Source organism: Procambarus clarkii, chromosome 12 (assembly GCF_040958095.1).
Source record: "Procambarus clarkii isolate CNS0578487 chromosome 12, FALCON_Pclarkii_2.0, whole genome shotgun sequence".
NCBI classification, from domain to species: domain Eukaryota; kingdom Metazoa; phylum Arthropoda; class Malacostraca; order Decapoda; family Cambaridae; genus Procambarus; species Procambarus clarkii.
The window spans coordinates 15,183,420-15,203,990 of record NC_091161.1 but is presented as its reverse complement, the minus strand read 5'-3'; the positions used below and the strand labels follow the sequence as shown (position 1 = coordinate 15,203,990).

General features: G+C 41.0%; 1 protein-coding gene across 2 annotated transcripts in view; it reads left to right on the top strand.

Annotated features, from left to right (window-relative positions):
- Positions 1-17,370, top strand: part of LOC123772933 (putative leucine-rich repeat-containing protein DDB_G0290503) — a 393,605-nt gene extending 376,235 nt beyond the window's left edge. For both annotated transcript variants that reach the window (XM_069323327.1, XM_069323326.1), the window contains one exon: positions 17,259-17,370. In XM_069323327.1, the coding sequence (XP_069179428.1) occupies positions 17,259-17,309 (51 nt within the window). In that variant the 3' untranslated portion in view covers positions 17,310-17,370. The remainder of the gene's footprint in view (positions 1-17,258) is intronic.
- The last annotated feature ends 3,201 nt before the right edge of the window (positions 17,371-20,571 follow it).

Below are 20,571 nucleotides of genomic sequence, written 5' to 3'. Positions count from 1 at the left end.
GTTTATATCTACATTTGAGTGAGGTGGATGGGGTGAGGTGGTATTTAATAGGGTATTAAATTCATCAACACAAGACAGAACACGAAACAATGGGTATTTAATAGAAGTGATTGTAGAAAGCCTATTGGTCCATATTTCTTGATGCTTCTATATTGGAGCGGAGTCTTGAGGTGGGTAGAATATAGTTGTGCATTAATTGGCTGTTGATTGCTAGTGTTGACTTTTTGATATGTAGTGCCTCGCAAACGTCAAGCCGTCTGCTATCGCTGTATCTATCGATGATTTCTGTGTTGTTTACTAGGATTTCTCTGGCAATGGTTTGGTTGTGGGAAGAGATTATATGTTCCTTAATAGAGCCCTGTTGCTTATGCATCGTTAAACGCCTAGAAAGAGATGTTGTTGTCTTGCCTATATACTGGGTTTTTTGGAGCTTACAATCCCCAAGAGGGCATTTGAAGGCATAGACGACGTTGGTCTCTTTTAAAGCGTTCTGCTTTGTGTCTGGAGAGTTTCTCATGAGTAGGCTGGCCGTTTTTCTGGTTTTATAGTAAATTGTCAGTTGTATCCTCTGATTTTTGTCTGTAGGGATAACGTTTCTATTAACAATATCTTTCAGGACCCTTTCCTCCATTTTATGAGCTGTGGAAAAGAAGTTCCTGTAAAATAGTCTAATAGGGGGTATAGTTGTTGTGTTAGTTGTCTCTTCAGAGGTTGCATGGCGTTTCACTTTCCTTCTTATGATGTCTTCGACGAAACCATTGGAGAAGCCGTTGTTGACTAGGACCTGCCTTACCCTACAGAGTTCTTCGTCGACTTGCTTCCATTCTGAGCTGTGGCTGAGAGCACGGTCGACTTATGCGTTAACAACACTCCTCTTGTACCTGTCTGGGCAGTCGCTGTTGGCATTTAGGCACATTCCTATGTTCGTTTCCTTAGTGTAGACTGCAGTGTGGAAACCTCCGCTCTTTTCCATGACTGTTACATCTAGAAAGGGCAGCTTCCCATCCTTTTCCATCTCGTAAGTGAAACGCAGCACGGAACTCTGCTCAAACGCCACCTTCAGCTCCTGCAGATGTCTGACATCAGGTACCTGTGTAAAAATGTCGTCAACGTACCTGCAGTATATGGCCAGAACGCACTTCTCAGCCTACTATGCAAGGCCTGATTTGCCTAATAAGCCAAGTTTTCATGAATTAATTGTTTTTCGACTACCTAACCTAACCTAACTTTTTCTGCTACCTAACCTAACCTAACCTAACCTAACCTATGAAGATAGGTTAGGTTAGGTTAGGTAAGCTTGGTTAGGTTCGGTCATATATATACGTTAATTTTAACTCCAATAAAAAAAATTGACCTCATACATAATGAAATGGGTAGCTTTATCATTTTGTAAGAAAAAAAATAGAGAAAATATATTAATTCAGGAAAACTTGGCTTATTAGGCAAATAGGGCCTTGCATAGTAGGCTGAGAAGTGCGTTCTGGCTACTAGGTACGACATTATATATATATATATATATATATATATATATATATATATATATATATATATATATATATATATATATATATATATATATATATATATATATATATATATATATGACAATGTCAGACCACGGAGGAAAAATGAAACAGGAAATTTCCTTAAGTACTTTCGTATATTAAATACATCTTCAGAAGGTCATTTTACAGATCGAGTGATGGGTATAAATAGGCAGGAAGGAGTGGTGAAGTAAGGTGAGGTACAATACTTGGACAACGCAGACGGCCCATCAGATGCACCCAATTGACACATCCGATGTAGCCCAATGGCCCATCTGATACAGCAGACATATAGGTAATTATAGCTTAAAGAAGTAAATATATACAATAAATTAGTGAGACAAATGTTTTTCAATGATTCTACTTAAATCGCCCTTTAGCTGATCTATTAGAAATGGATCTAAGTTATATAGACCACTGCTAATATTCAAATTACTTTCTTTGGTGATCTGTATCAAAGCAGATTCAATTATGTTTCTGTTATAGGTGCTTTTACAATTTGTTATTGAAGAAGCACTCTCCCAATCAATTTGGTGAGCTTTTTCTGACAAATGCACAAACAAAGCATTAGACAATTGGCCATGTCTTACAGAGTATTTATGTTGCGATATTCTACATTTTAAATCTTTAGATGTTTGCCCGACATAGAACTTATTACATTCCTTACAAGGTATTTTATAAATGACGCAATTATCACTACGAGGGCTGTTCCTTACTAATAGCTTACCAACAGTGTTTTCGTAGCTAAACATTACATCTATATTAAAAAGTTTCAAGGCCTTGACAATATTCTCAAACCCAGAGAAATATGGTAAACATAACACATTCTTTGGGCGAATCCTTTCACTGCATACATTATTATAATATGTACGACGAGCTTTGTTACGACAAACTTCCAAAAAATTCAGTGGGTAACAAAGCTTAAGACCAATCGAATCAATATTCTTAAATTCTTCATCTAAGAATTCTGGACTCACAACTCGAAGAGCTCTTAGATACATTGAAGATACATCTTCAATGTATCTAAGAGCTCTTCGAGTTGAGTCCAGAATTCTTAGATGAAGAATTTAAGAATATTGATTCGATTGGTCTTAAGCTTTGTTACCCACTGAATTTTTTGGAAGTTTGTCGTAACAAAGCTCGTCGTACATATTATAATAATGTATGCAGTGAAAGGATTCGCCCAAAGAATGTGTTATGTTTACCATATTTCTCTGGGTTTGAGAATATTGTCAAGGCCTTGAAACTTTTTAATATAGATGTAATGTTTAGCTACGAAAACACTGTTGGTAAGCTATTAGTAAGGAACAGCCCTCGTAGTGATAATTGCGTCATTTATAAAATACCTTGTAAGGAATGTAATAAGTTCTATGTCGGGCAAACATCTAAAGATTTAAAATGTAGAATATCGCAACATAAATACTCTGTAAGACATGGCCAATTGTCTAATGCTTTGTTTGTGCATTTGTCAGAAAAAGCTCACCAAATTGATTGGGAGAGTGCTTCTTCAATAACAAATTGTAAAAGCACCTTTAACAGAAACATAATTGAATCTGCTTTGATACAGATCACCAAAGAAAGTAATTTGAATATTAGCAGTGGTCTATATAACTTAGATCCATTTCTAATAGATCAGCTAAAGGGCGATTTAAGTAGAATCATTGAAAAACATTTGTCTCACTAATTTATTGTATATATTTACTTCTTTAAGTTATAATTACCTATATGTCTGCTGTATCAGATGGGCCAATGGGCCGTCTGCGTTGTCCAAGTATTGTACCTCACCTTACTTCACCACTCCTTCCTGCCTATTTATACCCATCACTCGATCTGTAAAATGACCTTCTGAAGATGTATTTAATATACGAAAGTACTTAAGGAAATTTCCTGTTTCATTTTTCCTCCGTGGTCTGACATTGTCACATTCTTAATCACGTGTTTATTTTCGTGATATACACACACATATATATATATATATATATATATATATATATATATATATATATATATATATATATATATATATATATAATATATATATATATATATATATATATATATATATATATATGTCGTACCTAGTAGCCAGAACGCACTTCTCGGCCTACTATGCAAGGCCCGATTTGCCTAATAAGCCAAGTTTTCATGAATTAATTGTTTTTCGACTACCTAACCTATAAAGATAGGTTAGGTAGGGTTGGTTAGGTTCGGTCATATATCTACGTTAATTTTAACTCCAATAACAAAAAATTGACCTCATACATAATGAAATGGGTAGCTTTATCATTTCATAAGAAAAAAAATAGAGAAAATATATTAATTCAGGAAAACTTGGCTTATTAGGCAAATCGGGCTTTGCATAGTAGGCCGAGAAGTGCATTCTGGTTACTAGGTACGACATATATATATATATATATATATATATATATATATATATATATATATATATATACAGTAGAACCTCTATTAACGAGTTTAATCCGTTCTGGCACCGAGCTCGTTACCTGGAAAACTCGTCTTTGGAAACAAATTTCCCCATTTAAAATAAAGGAAATAAATTTAATCCGTTCCACTCCCAAAAACATCCATACTTGTATGACTTTTTTTTATGTAAATATAATACTGCACATGTAAATATAAATGTTTTGTTGTAGTGTTTTAATATTTACTTTACCTTATGAAGAGTAGTTGCTGGCTTGAGGGAGACGATGGAGAGGTGGGAAGGAGGAGAGGGGTTTTGGTGTGGAAGGAGAATCCACCTCTTGAGTCAGGCGGACTCTCTCTTCTTGGGAATTTCACTCAAATTTAATTTCAAATGTCACACAAGGATGCGTTAGACCAGCACCAAATAAAAAACTTCGTTGATTACACTCGTTGTGTCAACAATATAATAGTCTTACCACGAAGATACAATACAATGCCGTTTTCTCAAATAGGCAATGTGATTATTAAAGAAAACGGAAATTTCATGGCAAACATGTATACAATCCCCAAGTCGATCGGATAAGAATTGGATTTTATAGAAATATTTGCTCAAATGATGCTTGAGCGCAGTGTTTGGGTGCATTCAAGAGAAAAAAAGTGTGTTACGTTCAAGCGACATATACCTGCGAAAGTGATAACACTTTCATAAAGTGTTATCACAAAGTGATAAATTAATTAAACATTTTCACACACTGGGTTGTCACTGCTTTATCAGGGCAGCTTTTCCAAGAATGCGTTCACCTTTTCAAACATTCCAAACACTTCCCTGATCTCAGTGGAAGAGGCAGCATCCTCCCTTACCTCTTCATTCCCTTACTAATGGTGTAAATTATTGATGAGGACCTGCCATACTTCCTTGTGAGATCAATCACACAGACACCACACTCATGCTTTGCTATAATTTCCTTCTTGAAATCCATAATAATTGTGTCTTTCTTCCTCTTGAAAACACTATCTTTAGCAAGCAGCTTCTATGGAGACATCGTGTGCTACAAATTGTAGTCGCAAAACCACTAAAAACCCAAAGAAAAGCTCAAATAAATCCAGAGGGATGCTTGTCGTGTGAGATACAACAACAACACTGGCGTCGGAGGCGTCCGAGAATTTGCGAGAACCAGCGAGACGCTAGGAAGCGCCATGTGGTTTCACTCGTTAATAGAGGCGAGCTCGTCAATAGAGACAAATTTGCTGCGAGTGGCTTGCTCGTTACTGGAAAAACTCGTTAATAGAGGTTCCACTGTATATATATATATATATATATATATATATATATATATATATATATATATATATAGATATATATATATGCGGAAAATCCACAGAGAAATATGAAAGGAGGTGAACGTTTCGGCTTTGTTAAAGCCTTTGTCAACACCAGACTTGGTGTTGACAAAGGCTTTAACAAAGCCGAAACGTTCACCTCCTTTCATATTTCTCTGTGGATTTTCCGCATATATATATATATATATATATATATATATATATATATATATATATATATATATATATATATATATATATGCGGAAAATCCACAGAGAAATATGAAAGGAGGTGAACGTTTCGGCTTTGTTAAAGCCTTTGTCAACACCAGACTTGGTGTTGACAAAGGCTTTAACAAAGCCGAAACGTTCACCTCCTTTCATATTTCTCTGTGGATTTTCCGCATAAAATGATCAGTGTTTTGTGATCGTCAATTGCATATATATATATATACAGTGGTACCTCGCATAACGATTGCCCCAAAAGACGAATATTTTGGGTAACGAACGGCCCGATCGGCGTCAAATCGTCCTGTATGACGAACGCTGGTTTGAGTAACGTCAACACAACATGGTGGGGTCGCGCTGCTGTTTACACATTCTTAGACGCCTCCGACGAGGCACATAAATTATGTTGTTCTTGTTTAAAGATGCTAATGATGCTGGGATATAAAAGGGTGACTGCTGAGATGTTGCAAAGCATTGACGTTTTTGTAGGAAAAAAGAAATGAAATATCTGATATACAACAAATGTCAATAAAGTTCGTTCGGTGTTCGGCAGGTAGGCTGCTCCATTATAACAATCTTTCTTTGTTTCAAATGTGTTCCATTTGTTTTTTATTTGTCATTTACGTCTCAATAATGGAGAAGCCTACCTTACATACACTGAATAAACCATTATGATATTTTCCTTTCTTCAAATGTGTTCAATATTTATTTTTCATTTGTCTTATAGCAAAAGGTTCGTTCGGTGGTCGGCAGGTAGGCTGCTCCATGTTTCTTACATACAAAAAACGTAAATAATAAAAAAAATGAGGAATTTTGAAAACCAGTACAAATGTCAAAAAGGTTCGTTCGGTGGTCTACAGGTCGACTGCTCCATGTTTCTTAAAAAAAAAAAAAAAAAAACGAAAAATAAAAGAACTGTTGAAACAATTTGAAAAATGGACAAATGTCATAAAGGTTCGTTCAGTGTTTGTCGGGTAGGATGCTCCATTGTTGAGACGTAAGTGATAAATACAAAACAAATGGAACACATTTGAAACAAAGAAAGATTGTCATAATGGAGCAGCCTACCCAACAAACACTGAACGAACCTTTTGCTATAACGAATATGAAAGACAAGGGCTGCTGGCTGGGTTAGTAGTGCGTGAGCAACCATTTGTAGCACACATGCCTCTGGCTCTCAAACACCTGTCCCACACGGTGTTGAAAGACTGTACTCAGTCAGTGCAATTCAGACCCTATTGTTTGAAGAACATAAGGGTCATAACATTGGTGAAGCTAGGCGCAATAAGGGCTTAACACAACGGTCGGATGCCTGTGATACAGCACCTATGAGGATGATACAGCGAGCGTATCCAGGTGTAGCTCTGAGCCCCACCCTTGCCATCTCTAATGTATATAGATGATACATAGATGAATCGTTTTCTGCGTTCAGTGATGATGCATCTGATACAAGTAGCATAGATGAACAGTGTTAGCGGCTTCCATGGTGGTGGTGTTCATTGATATTGTTAAGAATACCTGAATCTTTTCCTGACCGATGGACACTCTTTGAGGCTAGCTGAATCTCTTCCTGACTGATGGACACTCTTTGAGGCTAGCTGAATCTCTTCCTGTGTGGGACCTTACAAAGCGATCTTTTCAAGACTACCTTACAAATTGAGCTTTTCCTATAATCGTTTCAATACTACTTTATGCTTTACAAGCTTGGCTACATACCACCTACAAGTACTAAAGCCAAGGGTGCACGCGAGTGCATTATTTGCAAGCACACAGAACGATGAAACAGGAAACAAAAATCTATCTGTAGCTGGTGCAAGGAGAGCAAAGTCGCGCTGTGTACCATGGACTACTTCGTTGACTATTATGCACTTCCAAAGTACTGAGTGTGTAATACAGTGTGTTACTGTGTAAATAGTATGTGAAACTGTACATATTGTAATATTAGTGAATTTTTACTACGTAATATTGTGACAATAAACATTTATTGTGGACACATTACTGACACATGTATCACAGTTTCATGGAAAATTATGAACATTCTACTGTATATATATTGTAAAGGTCACAAATATGCATCATATACGATAAAAGAAACAAATAAAACTGCATTGAAATGCATAGGAAAAATATTTGAAAATATATTTGTGGCAACACGCGGTGCTTGAATGGCCTGCGCGACCGTGTCTGGGAGCTTCACTGTCTGGGAGCTTCACACACGGGCGACCAGCCCCTGATGACGTCACAGCGCACCTTGTCCACGCCCTCACAGCCAAAGTAAGTGGAATTTGGTAATTATCTTTACATAGACATGTTCAGGGACGGTAATTTATCATTTTACAAAGAAAAATTATATTTTGGGGAACATTTGATGTCATGCACACTAGGGAAATTTCACAATAAACACAGTGCATCACACTGGTTACATGGGAGACACTCGTTTTGTATGACGTCCGTTTCGCATGACGAACATGGAACGGATTAAATTCGTTATGCGAGGTACCACTGTATATATATATATATATTAGTATATTTTGGTAGCAGTCTTTCCTGTAGACATATATTATTAAATATGACCGAAAAAGTAAGATTAATAATTCTAACACGAATTTTCTCAATCTTTCGTACATTACGCTTCACTGTTGGAGGTAAATCAAAAATCACTTCTCCAAAATTCATTTTTATTTCTAGTCTGACGCGACACGGGCGCGTTTCGTAAAACTTATTACATTTTCAAAGACTTCACAAATACACAACTGATTAGAACTTACGTATCTCTGATTTTATATCTACATTTGAGTGAGGTGGGAGGGGTGATGTGGCATTAACACAAGACAGAACAAGAGGGGATATTATAGGGTATTAAAAGTATCAACACAAGACAGAACAGAAACAATGGGTATTGAATAGAAGTGTTTGTAGAAAGCCTATTGGTCCATATTTCTTGATGCTTCTATATTGGAGCGGAGTCTTGAGGTGGGTAGAATATAGTTGTGCAATAATTGGCTGTTGATTGCTGGTGTTGACTTCTTGATGTGTAGTGCCTCGCAAACGTCAAGCCGCCTGCTATCGCTGTATCTATCGATGATTTCTGTGTTGTTTACTAGGATTTCTCTGGCGATGGTTTGGTTATGGGAAGAGATTATATGTTCCTTAATGGAGCCCTGTTGCTTATGCATCGTTAAACACCTAGAAAGAGATGTTGTTGTCTTGCCTATATACTGGGTTTTTTGGAGCTTACAGTCCCCAAGTGGGCATTTGAAGGCATAGACGACGTTAGTCTCTTTTAAAGCGTTCTGTTTTGTGTCTGGAGAGTTTCTCATGAGTAGGCTGGCCGTTTTTCTGGTTTTATAGTAAATCGTCAGTTGTATCCTCTGATTTTTGTCTGTAGGGATAACGTTTCTATTAACAATATCTTTCAGGACCCTTTCCTCCGTTTTATGAGCTGTGGAAAAGAAGTTCCTGTAAAATAGTCTAATAGGGGGTATAGGTGTTGTGTTAGTTGTCTCTTCAGAGGTTGCATGGCTTTTCACTTTCCTTCTTATGATGTCTTCGATGAAACCATTGGAGAAGCCGTTATTGACTAGGACCTGCCTTACCCTACAGAGTTCTTCGTCGACTTGCTTCCATTCTGAGCTGTGGCTGAGAGCACGGTCGACGTATGCGTTAACAACACTCCTCTTGTACCTGTCAGGGCAGTCGCTGTTGGCATTTAGGCACATTCCTATGTTTGTTTCCTTAGTGTAGAGAATTATTAATCCTACTTTTTCGGTCATATTTAATAATATATATATATATATATATATATATATATATATATATATATATATATATATATATATTAGTATATTTTGGTAGCAGTCTTTCCTGTAGACATATATTATTAAATATGACCGAAAAAGTAAGATTAATAATTCTAACACGAATTTTCTCAATCTTTCGTACATTTCTTTTCACTGTTGGAGGTAATTCAAAAATCAATTCTCCAAAATTCATTTTTATTTCTAGTCTGACAGGACACTTGAGTGCGTTTCGTAAAACTTATTACATTTTCAAAGACTTTAATTTACAAACACACAACTGAAACTGAATAGAGCTTACACATCTTCGAGTTTACATCTACATTTGGGTGAGGTGGATGAGGTGAAAACAAACTTTCAACAATAGGTATTGAATGGGTATTAAATTCAAACACAAGACAGAACACGAAACAATGGGTATTGAATGGGTATTAAATTCAAACACAAGACAGAACACGAAACAATGTTTATTGAATGGAAGTAATTGTAGAAAGCCTATTGGTCCATATTTCTTGATGCTTCTATATTGGAGCGGAGTCTTGAAGTGGGTAGAATATAGTTGTGCGTTAATTGGCTGTTGATTGCTGGTGTTGACTTCTTGATGTGTAGTGCCTCGCAGACATCAAGCCGCCTGCTATCGCTGTATCTATCGATGATTTCTGTGTTGTTTACTAAGATTTCTCTGGTGATGGTTTGGTTATGGGAAGAGATTATATGTTCCTTAATGGAGCCCTGTTGCTTATGCATCGTTAAACGCCTAGAAAGAGATGTTGTTGTCTTGCCTATATACTGGGTTTTTTGAGGCTTACAGTCCCCAAGAGGGCATTTGAAGGCATAGACGACGTTGGTCTCTTTTAAAGCGTTCTGCTTTGTGTCTGGAGAGTTTCTCATGAGTAGGCTGGCCATTTTTCTGGTTTTATAGTAAATCGTCAGTTGTATCTTCTGATTTTTGTCTGCAGGGATAACGTTTCTACTGACAATATCTTTCAGGACCCTTTCCTCCGTTTTATGGGCTGTGGAAAAGAAGTTCCTGTAAAATAGTCTAATAAGGGGTATAGGTGTTGTGTTAGTTTATATATATATATATATATATATATATATATATATATATATATATATATATATATATATATATATATATATATATATATATATATATGTATATATATATATATATATGTATATATATATATATGTATATATATATATATATGTATATATATATATGTATATATATATATGTATATGTATATATGTATATATATATATATATATATATATATATATATATATATATATATATATATATATATATGTATATATATATATATGTCGTACCTATTAGCCAGAACTCACTTCTCAGCCTACTATGCAAGGCCCGATTTGCCTAATAAGCCAAGTTTTCCTGAAATAATATATTTTCTCTAATTTTTTTCTTATGAAATGATAAACCTACCCATTTCAATATGTATGAGGTTATTTTTTTTTTACTGGAGTTAAAATTAACGTAGATATATGACCGAACCTAACCAACCCTACCTAACCTAACCTAACCTATATTTATAGGTTAGGTTAAGTTAGGTAGCCAAAAAAGTTAGGTTAGGTTAGGTTAGGTAGGTTAGGTAGTCGAAAAACAATTAATTCATGAAAACTTGACTTATTAGGCAAATCGGGCCTTGCAAAGTAGGCTGAGAAGTGAGTTCTGGCTACTAGGTACGACATATATATATATATATATATACATATATATATATATATATATATATATATATATATATATATATATATATATATATAGAATGTATGTATATATATATATATATATATACATACATATATATACAATGGGGCCTCCACTTACGATGCTAATCCGTTCCCAGAGACAGATCGTAAGTCGACACATCGTAAGTCAAAGTGATTTTTCCCATAAGAAATAAAGGAAATTGAATTAATCCATTCCCCACCCTCCAAAATATTCACATACAAATACATTTTATACTGAATACATTGTTTTGTTCTAACTACAATACAGTACCAAAGTTTCTCTTACCTTTATGGAGGGCTCTTGATGGTGTATGGAAGATGGTGATGAGGGGGGAGGAGGAGAGTTGTTACTGTTTGGAAGGGGAGTCCCCTTCCATTATCACATCAGGGAGTGATGTTTTCTCTGGGGTAGGGGTACTCTCTCTCTCCTACGTTTTGCCTGAATACCACTAGGACCTGGTTGTGGTTCAGTGTGTGCTTGTTTCACTACAAATTTGTCAAGAGACATGTGTTTTTCCCTTCGTTTTAACATTTATCTGTAATGATGCATCACAGTGTCATTGAATAGGAAAAGTCAACGACCTACTGCAGCTTGATTTGGGTGAGTTGTTTCAGCAAAGGTTTGCAATTCTTCCCATGTTGCACACATTTTCTTAATTGTTGAGGAAGATACATTCTGTACTCTTGTTTCTGCTCTATGGTTATCCTTACATGGGTTTTCATATGTTGAGGCTTACCACTGACTTTCCTGGGACTCATGGCGTGATATATAATAATTACTCTAATGTTCAAAATGCAAAAAATCACCACAAAAGCGGAATTTCTTATAGCCGCGATCGTCACTAAGCGGGCAGCTGTAGTAAACTGAGGCAGGTCGGCTGCGTGACTGGGAACCACGCGCTCGGTCGACCCGAACGTGTACCAACAAGTATCGGAAGTCGACGACACCATCGGAGGTCGAGTCACATTTTTCTATGAAATTTTCATCGTAACTCGAAATTATCGTAAGTAGGGGCAATCATATGTCGAGGTGCCACCGTATATATAAACATATATATTTTTTCTGAGGGGAGCCCCTACGGCTCCCCAGAGCTATCCACGCTGATATGGATATCCCTAACTGGCATCAGTCGATGTGGGTGAAGTTCTAGGCCTACCGGAGACTATGAGCCAGAACCGGGCCCACTCAGAGAGCCACAAGGAGCAATGGCCTATAGATGTGCACATCTGACTTGGAGCATTCTATATCTGCCATCGACCGGCACAGGCACCCTAAAAGGTAAGCGCCCCAAAACAAACCCCTATTCTGGTTAAAAACTACAAAATTAGACAAATGAGTGGACAGAACTCCCAATTTAAAACGAGCAAACAAGCATGACGTCACACGTGCCGCATATTTGCGCAGCTGCCCCCTCCCCAGTAGGGGGAAGGGGGAGCTCCAGACCCCCCACGCCAGTGATGCACCCTGCAGTTCTTCGGATGATGGGATACGGCTTGGTCGTGTGGCTCCAAACTCCAGACTGTTGTTGTGCTGCCCTCTGTTTCAGTACTGCTTTTACGGTGGTGTGGGAGCTGGGAGTAATATTCACAAGTACTCGGGCTGCATGTGCTTAGGGTCACCTTCCCTGAGTATCCTGTAAGTACTGCCCTAGGGGCTTGGGGTTCTCTTCCGCAAGTCACCTTGGGTCTATCTCTGTTGGTCTTTTGCTGCTTGGTGATTGACCGCTACGAGTGTTTTGGGGTGTTTCCACCCTTGTTTGCCTTGAGGTAAGTGGTAGTTTTTGCACTGGTAGGAGCACCGGGTACTGCGCAGCTAGTTTTGACCTATAACAGTGGCCGGCTCTGTTCCCTCTGTGTACACTATTGTCTTGCGAGGTTTTTCTTTTCTTTTTGTTTTTGCCTGGTCTGGGGGTCTGCCTTGGTGTTCTTCTCCCTTTATACTAGGGTTGTTTTTGTTTGGTGGTACTCACTGCTTCCCCCTTGTGAGTTAACACGTCCTGGGGGTTCAGCATTAGCAGTGTTGATTGGTAATTTGGGCGCCGGTTAGCAGTACTCTTCCTGAGATTACCCTTAGCAGACCCAACTTAGGGGCCCTGGGAAACCCCGCAGGAGCACTCGGGTCCCTGGTTAAGACCCCCGAGTCCCCTCTTACTTTGTGCAAGTTTGAGGATTGCTCAGTCCCTTTGTCTCAGGGTAACTCTCATTGTTTTTGCCTCCGTCATGTGACCTGTTGGGTCGGTGACACATTTGACCCTGAGTCCTGCGACCTTTGTTGCTTGTTTGTGACTCAATTCACCCAATCTGATGATTACATTATTCGGGTGCAGGCAGTTCGTACGTTGCAGGATAGGTTTAGGTTGTTGCGACGCTCTAATCTGGTTGCTTCCCTGGATGCCAAGAGGCTACCCCGTTTTGCTTTGAGGAACCCGGACTTGGGGGTGTTAGTCGCGTTGGCCTTGGTTCAATCCGCGTCCACTCGTTCTTCCCCTGCTGTGGTTCATTCGGTTCCCCCTCCCCCCCCCTCCCCTTGCTTCCAGCTCCTAGGCATCTGAGGGCTTCAGGGTCGGGACAGGGTTCAGAGGTTTCTGAGACTCGGGTAGTTTTGGGGGTTGCATCAGAGGCATTCGAGTTTGTTCGTCCAGCCGTAGCTCAGGGGCTGACCAGTGGGCCCGCTCTCTTCCTGCTATTTCGGCCACCCCGGCTTTTTCTTGTGAGGCCAGGGCTTTGGAGGACGACTCGCCCTCGGGGTCTGACTTGGAGGTTCCCGGGGGTTGGGGAGGAGCTGACTTGGAGGCCTTGGGCTCTTTTGGACGCCGCCTGGGTTTTCTGACCCTCCGAGCGGGGCTTACTGTTACAAAGAGTGGGGTTTTTCTTTCCTCCTCCTGCGTACGAGGTGGATTTGAGCGTCGGCCCCTCTCCGGGTTTGGTTCTGTGTCCCTTCGGGTCCATTGGCTCCGTCCTTCTGTGGGTAATTTTATCCAGTTTCCCACCTGTGTTCTCTAGGACCTGTGTTTTACATCATGCCGCAATCATGTTCTGTTATCTTGGATCCTGCATGACCGTTGGTCATGGCTGTCATTAGGTCCATATGAGCCTCCGGGATTTTGTGCTTGTTGGTCTAGGATCTCGAAGGTTCGAGTAGATCTCCAGTACATCTACATTATTGGGACAAGCCTTCTGGTGTGGCTTATCTCCAGTCCTTTCTAGGACTCGTTGGTCCTCTTCCGTACTACTTATCTTTCGATGCTATTTCCGATTATTTAATAATCACCTCTTTCCGTACTTTGTCTCGACATTACTGATAATCCTTACATATCCCTTGTTGACACCCTCCTCGAAAGTCAAGTGGTGCAGCCCGGACCTCATGTGTCCTGTGCATGCGCCGTGGGTGATTGTTTCTGGTCGGTATAAATATGTGTCGGTGTTCCACACACTTTCTCACGGGTAGTACGCTGCTCTTGCTCATCTCATCTCTCCAATCATAACTCCCTAGATACTGGGGGAGTTCTGGATTTTATTACGGGGAACACATCTAGTTCTTTTTCTGCTTACGGGTGTGGGGTGGCTCGGAGTAGCGCCGCCTCCACCTCTACACTACATCTATTCTTTTGCACACACATCTCTGGACATGCTCCACTAGCTATGCTCCCAGACTATTACTCGGCTAAGCTGTGTCGTGTCACGATAGTGCCTACGCTCAACAGGTGAGATTCTACGATCTGGTAACATTGTTAGCCAGGCGCTGGTTGGCATTAGTGTTAGATATTGTTTGTACTGCATTACTTTGACACTTTGCATGCATCTTGACGTGTCCTTGACCTGTACATATATATTGTTTTTCGTTACACTGTGGGGCGCGGCCCCGAATTGGTAACTTTTGGTTTCGTCTTTCGGTGACTGGGTCTTTTCTGGACTCTGGACACTCATTCATTGATCACCATTCAGTGCCTGCCTGCACGCTTATATATACGTTACATATACATATACATATGTATACCTTATATTCACCTGCACTCTTATATATACGTTACATATACACATACATATGTACGCCTTATATTCACCTCAATGTCCTCCTATGGGTTGGGCGGAATGTTTCCTGTAATTAGGGACTGGGCATTGTGCTAATGTGAGGTTTGCTTCTCATATTAGCTCATGAGTTTGGGTGAGTGTATTGTTTACCCTCGCTACAAGTCTCTGTGTATATGGTAGTTCATGTACATTCTGTTGCTAATTGCTTTTGCTCTTGTCCCTGGCTTCCAGTCCTTGGACCATATCTAGGGTCTTTTCATTGCATTTTTACGTATTCCTACCTCTGTACTACACATTGTTGTGTATCTTGGTAGGTGCATATTGGCTATTCTCATGCTAGGTTGGGCTATGTTCATGTTCAGTTTCCTGTTGTGGAACAGGCCCAGGCCCAGTGTTTCGTTATAGATCTGGGTTCTTCCTCTTCTCCTTGTCTGTCACTACCAGCTTCTGTGTTGCATTGTCTGCTGGTGTATGTAGCTTTCTGATCACCCTCTCCTGCCCCTACAGTTCCTTTTCGTTGGGACAGGAGGCACTTGGATTATGGCCCTGGCTATGGCTTTTTTCTTGGTGTTCCTTTTCCAGACAGAACATTTTTGTTTTAGTGCAGTACAAGTCTTATATAGTTCTCCTTATTCCTTCCTCAGTGACGCTCGGTGTTCGCACCCAGGGGTTTTCCCACGGTTCTGCCTCTTTCAAATGGTCAGGGCTGATTTGGTTTTCTTGAGTTTTCAAGTCTAGTACTTTTGACTTGAGTCTCTCACCATCTGTTTCGTGATCAGGTGGCTTCTTTGATGGTGTCCCACCTGTGTTCTTCATCTGGGTGGCGGTATGGGGTTTTCTAGCGGTCCTTTTCTTTTCGTCTCTTCGTAGGTATACTGCACTTTTTGTTGACTTGGTCTTGTCCTTCTCTCATGGTGGTTCAGGACCGTGATCTTGCCACATACTGTCGCCTTGTCTCATGCGGCACTGGTGGAGCCACTTCGAATTGCTTCAGTTTTGTTGTTCCTTCTGCATCGTTCACGGGCTGTCTCGGGCATTGTTCACCTCCGGCCTACTCATGCGCCATCTGAGCCGTCCTGCTCTTGGGCAGGGTGCTCTTTTCTCTCTTCCCCTTGGTTTGTTGTGGCCCCTTCGGTCCAGGTTTGTTTGTCGGTGGTTTCTACTACGTTGGGTTCTGGTGATCAGTTTGTTCCTTTGCAGCCTTCTCTTCTTTTCTGGTGGGGTTGGGATGGCTATTTTCCTGGGGTCCCTTGGGTTGTTGCTGCTTGGTTGGTTGGCCGGGGGCATTTCTTTTTGTGAGCAGTTGTGGGGTCTCCGCCGTTCTTTGCGCGCCACGGACTCTTTGACCGTGGCTGCGCTTTGAGTTGATCTGGTTTCCCTTCTTTCCTGTTCTCGGGTTCAGGTCTCTTAGGTCGTCCGCTGGATCATTCTGTCTAGCCAGCCTGCGGTCTCTCCCCGCTCCCATGACATTCGTAGGTTTGCTGCGCTTGCTGCCGTCTTTGGTAACATGTCTTGGGCTGACATTCGGGCACGAGGTTTTTTTGACGGTCGACGGGTCGGCGGTTGCAGCCTGTTGTCTCGACTTCGTGTTGTGATGTGAACACCGACTGCCTCCCGGATGAGTCCCTCTGTTTTCGTCTTTGGTGAAGTAGCTCCTGGGAGTCGTTGGGGCTCCCCTCCAAGAAACCAGCGTTGAATGTAATGAAACACCATTTTCTGGGTGAGTCCCAGAGGCTCCCCGGCAACCCTCCCTCCGGTCGGCGGTTTTTGCGTATTTTGATAACCAGCCTCAGAACTGCAGGGTGGATTGCCGGCACTTGTCCAATTGTTTGTCAAATTTTGTAATTTTTAACCATAATTGGGGTTTGTTTTGGGGCGCTTACCTTTCTGTGTGCCTGTCCCGGTCGATGGCAGATATAGAATGCTCCAAATAACAGTGCATTTCTATAGACCATTGTTCCTCGTGCTTGTTTGAGGGGGCCTGATTTTGGCTCGTGGTTTCCGGTAGGCCTAGAACTCCACCCACATCGACTGATGCCAAAATTAGGGATATCCATATCAGCCTGGATAGCTCCGGGGAGCCTCCGGGACTCGCCCAGAATATGGCATTTCATTACATTCAACGCTGTTTTTTGTTTGTTTTTTGCAGGCAGTTCGGTTTTTAAAAACCAAGTTAAGAAGGTTGGACAAAGGACAGTGAAGTGCTCATTGATGAAGAAAAGTTAACTAGGCAGTTTAATAAATTATTATCTTTATATGAAGTTTTGTTTCATTATCTCACTTTATTTTTGCCATTATTCCTCATTGATGTATTTCATTGTAATAGCAGCAGTAATAGACTTCCCTTGATGAGAGGAAACAATATAGGGCAGCACAATGGGCAGGCTGCCTCATAATCGCAGGCTGCCTCATAATCGCAGGCTGTTGGGAATGGATGACAGATTTATCCGTGGATACCTGCTTGATGGGGCTCTGGGAGTTGTTCTACTCTCCAAGCCTGGCCCAAGGCTAGGCTTGACTTGTGAGAGTTTGGTCCACCAGGCTGTTGCTTGGAGCAGCCCACATACCCATCACAGCCTGGTTGGTCTGGCACTCCTTAAAGAAAACAATCTAGTTTTCTCTTGAAGATTTCCACGGTTGTTCCGGCAATATTTCTGATGCTCACTGGTAGGACGTTGAACAACCGCGTCGAAAATATACAAATTCTCTATTTTTAATACTTCAAGAGTAACGAAGCCCGAAGTAAGTAATTATCAAAAGCAGGCACCAAACCGGGAAGGCTATGTAGCACCATCAAATGAACAGAATAATCGTAGGGAGCTAAATATCACTAAGGATGCCAATATGATAATAGAAACACATAAAGCGAACGACATCAAAGGCATCCGATTCACCAAGAATGCTATCAAAGACAAGTGGCCACAAGGGATGGTTGGAAAGCAGGACGCACATTCGCCAGGAAGTCAGGATATTCAACGATGATATGCACGACTGTAAGAGGGACAATACAGTTTGGACAATAGGGAGTGGGGCGGAGCTCCATTAATGCCCGCGAGTTAAGCGTGTATGGCTAATATGCAACCTCACCTGAGCTGTTTCCCACCGCCGGTTACGGTGGTAGGAGGAAGGCCATGGGGACACACTACTCTTAAGAGCACACAGTTTGTTACCAGTAACAGAAGACCAACAATCCTGCCAACAGGCAAAGATGGAGGATTGAATAACTAGGTAAAATTCGGAATAAGGAATACCTTTACGGGAGATGGGACAAGTGCGGATAGCTTCCTTAGCAGCAGCGTCCGCATGCTCATTTAAGGGCACACCAATATGGCTGGGAACTCAGCAAAACTCCACTGGCTTAAACCTACTGGAGATAAGAAACAGCCAATGTTGAATCTCAGCTACCACCGGATGGACTGGATTAAAAGACTCCAGAGCCTAGAGGGCACTGTGAGAGTCAACTACAACAACAAAAGAGGATTGACATTGAGAAAGCAGTTGACGAAGAGCATATAGAATAGCATAAAGTTCTGTGTGAAGTTACTAGTCTCCTGAGGCAGGCGACACTTATAGGTGTGGGCAGGAAAAACAGTAGAGTAGCCTACACCGTCTACAGACTTAGACCCATTTGTGAAGATAGAAATGAAGTGATAGTGTGAAGAAAGGTGTTCAAGGAAAAAGCATTAAATAACTGTATGAGGGGTAAAAGCTGTAGTCATGAGGGTCAGGATTTTACAAAATTTAGGAAGGGGGGGACTCCACGTGGGCAAGGACGGAACATGAGGAAAAATATTGATAACACGAACCGAAAGAATTGTGTAGGCGAGATAACCAGGCAGAAAGAGGGAGGTGGTGTAAGGGAACAGGGACCACAGGAGGGGCGGTCCCTATGTCAAAGCGCGACATAGGCGAGAGTGAGGATGTTGTAAGGACCACACAAGGTAGCGAAGACAGTAGCTATCATGGTGGTCCTGGAGAGACAGGACGCTGGTTTACACATACAGGCTGAGGGTTGGAGTCGAACAAAATTACCAGAGCTGAGGCGTAACCCAGTATGGTGCAGAGCATCCAGACAATGAAGAGTAGAAAGTGAAGCAGACCAGTAAGCAAGGTAACCATAATCGAGTATAGACAGAACAAGAGAAGAGCGTGCTTCTATCAGCTCCCTAAGACGTATGGGACAAGACCTTAAGTAAGTAAAGGGCCTTAGAGCATTCAACTCATTGGTAAGATATATGGGGGTGACCAAGACAAACGAGTGTCAAAGATTAGTCCCCAAAAGCTTAATCTTTGTACAAAAGAGGATGACCATAAAACGACAGAGGGGGACGAAGAACAACCGGCTTTCAAGTAAAAGTCATAGCACAAGTTTTAGTTGTGGGGAACCTGAAGCCATGATTGGTGGCCCAGGACAACATGGCATCAATTGCAAGTTCAAGCCACCGTTGAAGGAAAGGCGAATTATCACCATGACAGCAGAAGGTAAGATCATCATTGACATAGAGAGTGGAAAAGATGCCAGAAGGATGGGAGGAAAGAAGACCATTGAGAGCAACTAGGAAAAGAGTAGTGCTCAAAACACTACCTTGGGGTATACCTTCATATTGCCAAAAAGAGGCAGAGAGAGAGAAGTAACACGCTTTACTATAAAGGAACAATTAATGAGGAAGAGAGGGAGGTTACCACAAAGGCCAAAAGAACGAAGTTGGGTCAGAATATGGTATCTCCAGGTGGTGTCGCATGGCTTTTCCAGGTTAAAATGGACAGCAGCAATGGAGGTCTTCGTAACAAAAGCAGTACGAATATAGACCTCCAAGTTCACCGAAACATCAGTCATGCTGCAGTACTTGCGAAAACCAAATTGAGAAGGGGAGAGGTGGTAATAGTGTTCCAAGAACCACATTAGACGGACATTGATCATACGTTCAAGGAGTTTGAAAATGCAGCTCGTGAGGGCAATGGGGTGGAAGTCCTCAGGGGCTGTTCCCAGAGACCTAGGTTTTCGAATAGGGAGAACAACTGCATTGAGCCAGTCCTCAGGGACTGACGACGACTCCCAGACAAGGTTATACAGATTCAGTAAATACTGAGACGCGCATGGAGGGAGATGGCGAAGCATCTCATAATGAATGTCATCTGAGCCCGCTGCTGTAGAACTGCAGAGGGCCAGAGCAGACTGAAGTTTGGAGAGAGAGAAGGAATCATTATAGGGAAGTCGGAGATTAGTGCGGAAATCTAAGGATGAGATTCAAGAACGGGCTTACGAAGGAAGGAAGAATTGAGGAATATGAGAACCGGAGCTAACAGTCGAAAAGTGAGAACCCATTTCAGTTGCGACCATCACTGGATCCGCCACAAGAGTACTGGCGAGACATCTGGAACCAACTTACCTGCTATCTTGCGGATTTTCTTCCAGATCTGTGGCAGAGGAGTATCGGATGTAATGGTGGAAACATAATATT